This window comes from Dermacentor andersoni, chromosome 9 (genome assembly GCF_023375885.2).
Source record: "Dermacentor andersoni chromosome 9, qqDerAnde1_hic_scaffold, whole genome shotgun sequence".
Lineage (NCBI taxonomy): Eukaryota > Metazoa > Arthropoda > Arachnida > Ixodida > Ixodidae > Dermacentor > Dermacentor andersoni.
Window position 1 is genome coordinate 29,490,384 of NC_092822.1, and position 9,617 is coordinate 29,500,000.

The 9,617-nt window shown below is 46.8% G+C and overlaps 1 protein-coding gene across 2 annotated transcripts in view; it reads right to left on the bottom strand.

Annotated features, from left to right (window-relative positions):
- Nucleotides 1-254: 254 nt before the first annotated feature.
- The window catches only part of LOC140213287 (calcium-activated chloride channel regulator 1-like), a 61,777-nt gene continuing 52,414 nt past the window's right edge, over nucleotides 255-9,617 (bottom strand). The window contains exons 12-14 of one of the 2 annotated variants that reach the window (XM_072284470.1): nucleotides 5,003-5,176; nucleotides 1,494-1,823; nucleotides 255-958 (exon numbers count right to left, since the gene is read on the bottom strand). In XM_072284470.1, the coding sequence (XP_072140571.1) occupies nucleotides 318-958; nucleotides 1,494-1,823; nucleotides 5,003-5,176 (1,145 nt within the window). In that variant the 3' untranslated portion in view covers nucleotides 255-317. The remainder of the gene's footprint in view (nucleotides 959-1,493; nucleotides 1,824-5,002; nucleotides 5,177-9,617) is intronic. The other variant, XM_072284471.1, reaches the window with a different exon arrangement.

Below are 9,617 nucleotides of genomic sequence, written 5' to 3' on the forward strand. Positions count from 1 at the left end.
GGGATGCATTATTATCAAACTTGTCCAAGGGAAGCTGCCAAACGCTGAATTCTCAAGCAACATTCTCAACCCAGCAGTTGTAACATTTGCTGCTATTTGAATAAGTGTATTATGGAGCTGCTGAAATAAATATTTTTTACTGATCCTCAGGTGCACGAGAAGCAGCGAGTTTTTGAAAAATGTCAGGTGCGGTGTGGTAATATTAGGAATTGAATATCTCCGGTGAAACAACAGGCTCAATAAGAACATGCGAGTCTGAAAACACTACGTCATGTCTAGTCTTGAGTGAGGTTTATTAACTTCCAAGGTTTTCAACTCTACTGCCCTGACACACTTGTGGTGGCGGTCAATTCAATAGAACCCTTTTTTTCCACCAAGTCTTCGCGTTCATCCTTGATTTTTTTAAGCGCCCATAGTCCGGCAGAAGCGATCACCACCGCAGCCACAATAAGAGCCAGAACCAAAGGCATTGCAGATGTGGATGTGCCATTATTGCTGTCTTCGGCGCTTTGTCCGCCTGTAGATTCTTCATTGCCTTTGTCAGGTTCCGTGTATCTCGGGGGCTCCTTTCCTGGCGCCTTTGATGTCAACACCACATCATTTTCGGCTGTGTTTCCGCCTGTCGATGTGGTACCTTGTTCTGCTGCTGTATGTCTTGTGGCCTCTGATGTGTACTTTTCCTCCTCGAAGTAGTCCAAGTCTGCTACATCTGACAGTTCGGAAGTCACGTTAAGGGAGTTGGTCGTTCTAGCAGCAAACATAACGTGCCATCTTGTATATGTTTCTGTAACTTCTGCCCAGTCACGAGAAAGCGATATTGTAACTTCGTTAAGCGTGCGTGCTTCACCAGGTTCTAAAGTTCCCTTAACCAAATGGGTTGAATCAATCTTCCCTTGTGACTCGAAGTTTTCCTTGAGACTTGCGGACGTGTTACTCACCCGGATATCGATTGATGACGCTGTTAGAGAGAACACATGAAACAAAACAAATGCTAGAGCAAAACCTGAGCGAATTATTTCTCATGCGAGGTATATCTCGAATTGGTAACAAAAGACGTCAGCATGTATTCGATACTACACTGCGCCTGTCCTCATCTTACAGATAGAATACTTTAAAACAGCTGATATTTCGTGCCCTTATTTCTGTATCAATTTTTTCTCGTTATTTTGTATCTGTATCACCATACAAAGAACCTAAATTCGGGCTTAGATTTCACAGCTATTTTCGATTCATAGCTACATATTTAAATCTGCCCGCAAGAAAGGTGGCGTCACGAAATGTCACGGATTGGCTTGATTTCACTTTGCATGGATTACACGTTTGACGTAACAGTCAAGTATTGCACTTCCACTCAACGCGTGCCGAATTCGTTTCAGGTGACCAGTTCTGCGGGGAATAATTCCAGAACCATGCTTAACACTCTCACTTCGGTCTTCGGCGTCCTTATGTGGTAAAGTACTAGGCTGCGCTTTCAGAGCTAATATAATACCAACCTTTTCCAGAGTTCAGGTGTGCACCCGCCCAGTTCCAGCTCAACTGAAGGAGAAGAGACCCATTTTTTCCTGATGTCGCGCAACAGACTCGAAATTTCCAAGGTTTCAATGGCGGATACATGCTTTTGGTGATATTGTGGTCGACATAAAATGATCCTCCATCGACAACAATTTGCCAAGTGCCGTTGATGGTCTCTTCTCCTTGCCGCTGGGGTTCGTACTCGAAGGTTCCGTTGTAGGAAGGGAAGCACTCTTTGGGATACTCATTGGACGGTTCGCAACACTCTTTGGGATACTCATCGGACACATTGCAGGGCCCTATAGGTGATTCTGCAAATAAAAATATTGTTGTGAGGGTTTCAGACATAACAAACAAACAAAACACGGCTTTGTCCTTGCTGTCAAGAAAGCTGTTTGTGAAGGCTATCATTGTGCTGCGTGTTATTTACAGTAGGTGATTTTATGGGAAGAGTTAACAGGTGCATATAAGGAGATTTTACCACTGCTAAGGAAACGAGTTGGTAAAAAGACATTCTACTGGATGCCTCAGTCACTTCTCGTTCACGGACATGAGAGGTGTTCAAGGAACATGCCATTCAAGAGCGATTTATTATTTCCTGTCGCTTCCACACCACTGACTAATTGATATGAATATTGTTTTTCAAAGAACCGGTAAAATGTAAAATGCTAAAAGCTCGAGGCAGGAAATTTGCAGGGGAACTTATATAAAAGATAAATGGTGACACATATGGCTAATGCTCATGTGCTACCACATTTCATGTCGAATGAGAAGCAATCTTATTGCTTTCTTAGGCTTAATCCAAATAGCATCCAGTTTTCAGTCAATGATTAGTTAATGCGTTTCGTGATATAAGCGAACTTTGACTCTGCCTGAATCCGGATGTCGGAATGGCGCCAACACGAACCGAGGCCGCGCAATCTCGGGCTTGGTTGTTCTCTCCGTTTTTAAACATTGGGCGTTGCGCGTGAATTGACCACTCGCGTTGCTACAGCCACTACAGTTCTAGTGGTGGTGCTCTTTTTAAATAACACTTGGGGATCAAGACCAACCAAAGAAATATGCTCCCCCGTGCACATGCACGCGACCTAACACACAACACGCGCACACACAAAATAAAGAAATTCCATATGACAGCTATCAAAACGAGATTTCGCCTCGTTGCAAACAAAGCACCTAATTTTTAGGTTCAACAAAAGTGGCGATTACGCAGAGTCCCTGAAAAATTTCAGACACGGAGTAAACTCGCAATACCAAGACTATAAGTCCCAATAGAGTTGGCCGTGGTGAACGGCAAGTGCCCATCGTCTGTATGTATTCTCGCAAATTGATAGTCTCAGTTTGTGAGTCATAAGAAATAGTCATAACGCGCCAGTTGAAATAGCTGTTTCGAATAATCGTTAACGTGTTTAGTAATCGCGTCACCCCATATGCCAAAACCGATGCGCGGCTAGCCGGTAAATATTATTGTTTTTTTTTTTTTGTGGTTCCGGTTGAGCTCGGGTGGAGGCAAGTTCAGAAATATCGGTTTACGATCACGTTCAGTTCCCACCAAATTTCTGTTTAAGATATGATTTCCTGTTGGCGCCCAGTTCAGCGGTGACGATAGCATGATTCTTTCTAAAAAATGACCTGACCACTCGTTTTTTATTAGGGATAGCACAAACGCATTCGAGTAATGGTTTAACTCCAAACGTAGCACACCGAGCGTGCCAGAAACTTCTAAAAGCGAAAATGGACAAGCGTCAAATAGTTGCAAGATCACGGTGACTTCTTCAGTGATTAGGGGATTGCGAATTTCACCTACTTCAGGGCTAGTTGGTAGAATCTTGGTCGACGCAAGCATCCGTCTTCCTTGCTTTCACCAACAGAGGCTTGCAAGGACAGATACAAATCGACGTGCACGAATGATTTTTCGTAAAGCTGTCGCCAACATTTGAATTATTGTTGTACTGTGACAATGACGATCACGGCAGCAAGGATCACCGAAAAATGTATTTATCTGTTATATGTTAATTACTTCGGACCTACGGGCCACTTCATTCACCTTTGTAAGGTAGTCCATAATAAGCTCATTGGTGCTATTTGTGAAGCGTCGGAATGCATCACTGAAAAGGTGGGCAAATGTAGCAAAGCTAGGTTCACCTCGAGCAACAACACTACTCATCCCTTACTGAAACTGCGCAGAAAAGAAAGAAGAAAAGAAAGCGAAAGAATAACTTATCAGGTGCGAATAACCTCGGAACTTCGTTGACGAGTCCCCCAATACCACGAAAGTGGAAGCAGGTGCGGCGCGCAGGTGGGCACGGGTGGTCACCGGGACCTTAATCTGGGCCTTGTGCCGCACCAAGGCCGCTGCCTGCCTGCCCTGCTTTCTCAGAGACCCAGAGGCGCCTCTTAAACAACGTAAGGGTAGGGCCTTTTTAAAGTAGGCGTCCTGGGAAGTCAAATAGCAAGCCCACGCTTATCCGACCCTAGCCAGAAGGTCCTAGGCCCGATCCTGGCTCGGGTTCCTATTAAAAATAGGTCACCAAGCTTACGATGCCATCGCTTCCGATCTGCATTACTCTGTTGGGGAAGCTTTATGCCTTTCAGAAATATTGTGGCGTTGTTGACGTCTAATTCATTTAAAAGACTTGCCAAGCATCGCATTACGATTGGGTTAGGATTACCTCATAGATGCCGCAGGCACATTGGTGGGAAATCAGGAAATGTTGAAGATTGAAAGAAGTCCCTGATACTGACTTCGTCAAAACTGTGGCTTCAAAGGCAATGAGCAATATTTCTCCTACAGTTTGCTACACACAAAATAGAACTGTTCTACCATACATACCTATAATAATTAATCATTCTTTGTTTTTGTAGCAGGACAAGCTGTGTGAAAAACCTGACATGCATAATGTGCAATTGCATGTAGCTGTTCGTGCCTGGCCTAGACAATAGCCGTCTTCTTGGGTTGCCACCGGTGGAGGTTAAGTAATTAGCTGTTATTTTGTTATCTTAAGTTACGGTCCTTCGCAAGTTACACACTAGCTTTGTGTCTTTGCGGTAGGTAACCATGCAACAGTTCGATGTACATTCTCAGTTATTTCGGGCTCTGGGCACGGATGACAGGGGCCTTGTGATTATGTGGGCGGAGTTTGTTTTCAATATTTGAAGTGGCCCGGGTATAGGGGAGTGTACCCATTGAAAGGCACTTGAATCAAGCAGACCCAATACTGGCAGCATTTTAACCAGTAGTAGCTTTGTCAATAAACTTATCAGTTGCATACAACATAACATAATCTGACGAGGCTTCACACGTGGCTTGTCGGTTTTCTTGCCGTGAGTACGTCATCTCATTCACTACGTGACACAGGGTTTCTTTTTTAGCTTTATGCCAAGCAAAATATTTTCGTGCTCATGCAGGAGGCTGCAAAAGAAAAGTAGGGATCGTGTTCCTACATTCAGTACGGATGTTTCAAGAAAACGTCTGAATGATCGTACTCACCGGTGGTATCCTGCTTCGTAATGAGGGGCATATTGGAGCTTGCAGAACATGCCGTCCTGCAGGACACGTTAACGTTGTGACCACTCACGTATGCCTGCAAGATGTACCTTCCACTTCCAATAAACTCGGTGTAGTAATCAGAGTACTTCCCATCGTCTGCGTACACGTCCGGCTCTGCAAAATCATCATCATCATCAGCAGCTTATTTATTGTCCACTGCAGGACGAAGTCGTCTCACTGCGATCTCCAATTAGCCCTGTTTGCGCCAAGCGATTCCAACACGCGCCAGCGTCTGCAAAATTAGCGCCAGCAACTCTTTATTACTGAACTTCAGGCACAACAGAACAAAAACATCGTTAAACCATCGCTGCTCAACGTCCTTTTGTGTAGCGCCACGCTACGGGAGTGTGCTGAGTAATCATTGCTCACCGTATTGATAAATTTAACAGCGTAAGCTTTCTTTCGGGAGCTCCCCAGCCGCATCATGCGAAATGCGTAATGCCTTGTATGTGCACAATAATGCGTCGCAATTTGCAAAGTTCAGTCATTTATTCGCTATGAAAGTGTAAATATAGATGAATGGTAGCTTTTTAAGGCTACAAGGAGCAATTCAATCCAATAAAATAAAAGCAATATTCATAGAGATACCTTGGGCTCCGTAGAGAATGCATGAGGCAGCTTTAGTAGGGATGGGCCAAATGAAATTTGGGGGTGGGCCAACTGAACTTCGAGGGTGGGTCAACTTGAAATTTGTATTTAAGTCAACTGCAGACTTGGAGGTGGGCCTACTGAAATTTTGGAGTGGGCCAACGTCAAATTTTAGGCTGGGGAAACAAATTTGGGGGTGCGCCAACGTGAAATTTCAATGTAGGCCAAATTAAACTTCGGGTAGACTAACTTGAATTTTTTTTCTGGGGAGGGGTTTCAACTTGGAAATTTTCAGTTAAGCCAATTTGAAATTTGGGGACGGGCCAACTTTAAACTTTTGGATGGGCCTACTTAAGATTTTTGGGTTGCCCAAAGTCCCAAGTCAACGCTGCTGAGAGTCCTTCGAATACTGAACACCTCGCGGGCAAACGAGCGCGTTGACATGCTCGGCGCGTTTTCATTGGGCCTTACCAAGGCGCAGTCGAAACGCCGGCGAGAGGTTGTGCGGACTAGGAGCACGAACATAATGCAAGCTTGCGAAAGCGACAGTGGGGGTGACCTGCCATCGCGGCGATGCACTCTCCCCTCACGCGACGCCTAGCGCACTGCTGCGACAGCTGGTGTTCGACCCCGAGACTCTCGAGCACCTTCTCTGTGCCTGCCCATTTTTGGCGCAGGAACGCTCCATAGTGAGCAACACTTACAGACGCCATGGCCTTCCAGCGGCCACAGAGACTGACCTGCTGCCAACTTTACTGAGGACTGCCACCTCTCGACCATAGTGGAGCCTGCTAGGCCACATCCTCCCTCTTTCGCTATCACCTTTCACTTCCCACTCCCTCTCCCCTGACGACGCTTCACCGTGCTCCCTCACGGCTTGCAGAACCAAGCGTCTTTCTTTTTTTTATAGGATCACCATCTGGGGTGCGATCGGAGATGGTTGTTCGGCGCGTTCGTTCGGTTACCGGCGCTCGTGATTAGCCTAATCCGCGCCGACGTCGCCAGATTCGGGGCACGGCTACATTTTTGGTGGCGTCGAAATGACAACACGCTCCTGTCAGTCATCCTCCACCGAGCATTTCGTCTGCTAGGCGCCGAACCCGGCGGGAGTTGGGAAGTTGGGAGCGATCATCGCTCGTTAAGAGACCGGCTTGGCAAGGCGCGTCTGGTGGATTGGATTGGATCCAAACTTGCTCGAGGAGGAAGGAGAGCGAGTGGCATTGCGAAACGAGTTTAAGAAATGGCCGAAAGCGAATTCCGGCGTCACTTTCGTTTCTCGAAACAAATAGTGCGTTGGCTGTACGGCGAAGTCGACCCAATCATCGGTGCGAGCGAGCCACTGGAATGTTGTTGCTGGCTCTTGAAAAGTGCGCCACTGCTCCCGTCATTTCTTTTTTCTTTCTTTGTTCTCGCACTGCACGACAACACCTAGGGACGACGCAGAGAAACTAATAGTTATAAATCGTAGTATTCACACTTACTACTATTTAAAAACGTGTTTAGGCTTGCGAAGACAAAATTTAGATAAAGATTTTATTCATTGGAAGACGAGAAACATTCCGTTTTGTAGTGTACTGTCTGCAAGCCGACGACAACCGAGGGAAGTGAACTTCCGGGGAGTTCACCGCTTGCCGATTGGCTGCTCTCTCCGCCCGTTCTCAGAAATTTTGCATACTGCCACTTGGTGACGTTTCAGCAACCGAACAGAACGCGTATCGAACAAATATCTCCGATGGCGCCCCTGATGTTCGTTTTCGACCGCTCTGCTGCTCCGTTGAGGCGCGCTTGTGCTCGGCATTCCGGCTAATTGGATACAATTGCATTGAAGGGGTCGGATGCGCCGAGAAAATGTGACAATTGTCTACTAAAGCCTAAGCACTCTTCGCCACTGGAAAGACGTTGGGTAGACGCTCTTAAGAACGGCCAGCTGCAGTGCAAGTTTTGCCAACCGGTTGCGACTGTGGAAGCAACATCTCGGGAGCATCGCCGCCAACCTCTAGCCACGGCGTGGCGAAGTCGACTTTGTGTCATGAACAATACGCACATCCTCCACTCTCCGTGGCTTCAGCTAGGATGCGTTCGACGAAGCAGGCTTTGTGCTGAAACCGTCTCCGTTACGCTCTAGCCTCGTCGGCGTTGTGACTGAAGGAGTTCGACGAAGTAGGCTTTGTGCGCAACACGACAAACGGACCTGACATCCTACGGGCGGGGGAGCTGCCGCGGGAAACCCTTCGAAAGCTCCTTCCCACGCACCGAACGGGACGCAGGACAACGTGCTACCCGAAACGGCTCCGAGTTCCACGGGACCCTTCTGACGTCGGCTCCGGAGCTTCGCACCTGTGTGTATGCGTGTTTGCCTGTGTGTGTGTAGACCGTCCTGCGGGGAGGCGGCTAGTTTGCGATGACGAAAGGAACGTTCGCATCACCTTGTATCGGGAGAGGACCGAGAGTTTAAAAACCGCTGTTGTGCGGCTGCTCAGCAGACTCTCTCTCAAGCAATCATGTTAGACTGATGTACTTTCTCAAACAGTCATGTTTAGACTGATATAAATACTGTAAATAAACCCATTTTCCTAGTTCTCGATGATTAGCAGTCCTTCCCTTCATCAACGTCCTCAGCGTGGATAAGTGGGACGATGGCATGGGCCAGCTACCTTCTAATTCATGCCGGACTCCAGTCTCGACAACGGATCACGAGTGATGGGATTGAACCCCCAATCATAACAACGCGCACAAACTAGGAATGGGATTTAGGCAACACTAAGCAATGACGAAGCCACAGCCGAGCAAAACAATGCTTACGCTTTATTAGACAATTCTCTAATTTCTGTAGTTTCCTTTTCTTGGTCCTTTGAGCAGCTTCAAGAATTCCACACAAGCAGTGGTAGTGCGAAAGCAAAACTAACGAAAGGGACCGTGTAAAACAATTGAATTGCTGCTAATTAGGTTTAAGAATTGAAAGCCTACTAGCGCGCCGCGTAGATCACGCGGTGCCAAACGCGTGTGCAAAATTATTAGTATCTGCGCGGCTGTAATTTCAAAACCGCTGAATGTGTTAAAGTCTGTGCGCCGTTCCTCTCGAGGGAGAATGCCCTTCAAGCAAGAAATTCAAGGTCACACGTCCATAGTCGCCTGCGTGTGACCCAGATTCGGCAAAGTCAATAATGAAAGCACGCCACCTCGTAAACAGCTTAATATAGAACGCGGAATACCGCTACTGACCATGCGCAACGCCTCAGAATGAAGGAAAAAGAAAAAGTCGAAGACGCTTAAGCTTCACCCTCAAGAGTCGAACGTGATAACATTCAGAGATCCCCGACTGCTTCTCACGCTTCCCGGCAAATACAGCTTATGTAACCGTAATGTTTGCCGGGAAATGCTGGCGGCAAACTCTATGCACGAAGGCGAGCTTTCTGGCTCTGGTATTGATGATGTTTTGAAGGAACCGAGTGGGCCACGCCGCTCCTACTTTTTGACAGACCTGAAATAGGTGGACTATCGCGTTGAAAGGAGTTTGAGCTTCCGCGTAAAAAGATTAGCTTTTCTCGTATATTGAAATTGCAGTCTGACGCTATCATGTCTGTAAGGAGTGTATAAGTCTTACTTTAAAATTTTTTTCTGGTGCACTTTACTTTGCGAAATTCAATTAGTTTTGTAGCTCCTTTGTGCTGTACCCGGGGGTCCTGCTTGGTTGGGTGTGCGTGATTCGGAATGATTTTTCCGGAAACGACGGCCACGCTGGTCGCCGGACGCGAGACGCCGAGGACCGGGCTTTCCGCGACGCGGGGCCCTTAACGCTGCGTCGTTAAAAAGATATCGCAGTTTAACCATAAGGGCAAAGCAACCATTGCAATAGCAACATGCTGGAATATCGCACGAAGTGTTCGTAGCCGTAGTGGCAGTATAAATTGGAATAAACAGATATTGACCAAGGAAAAACGAGCTGTCGTGCTAAGTGTCCTTGGTT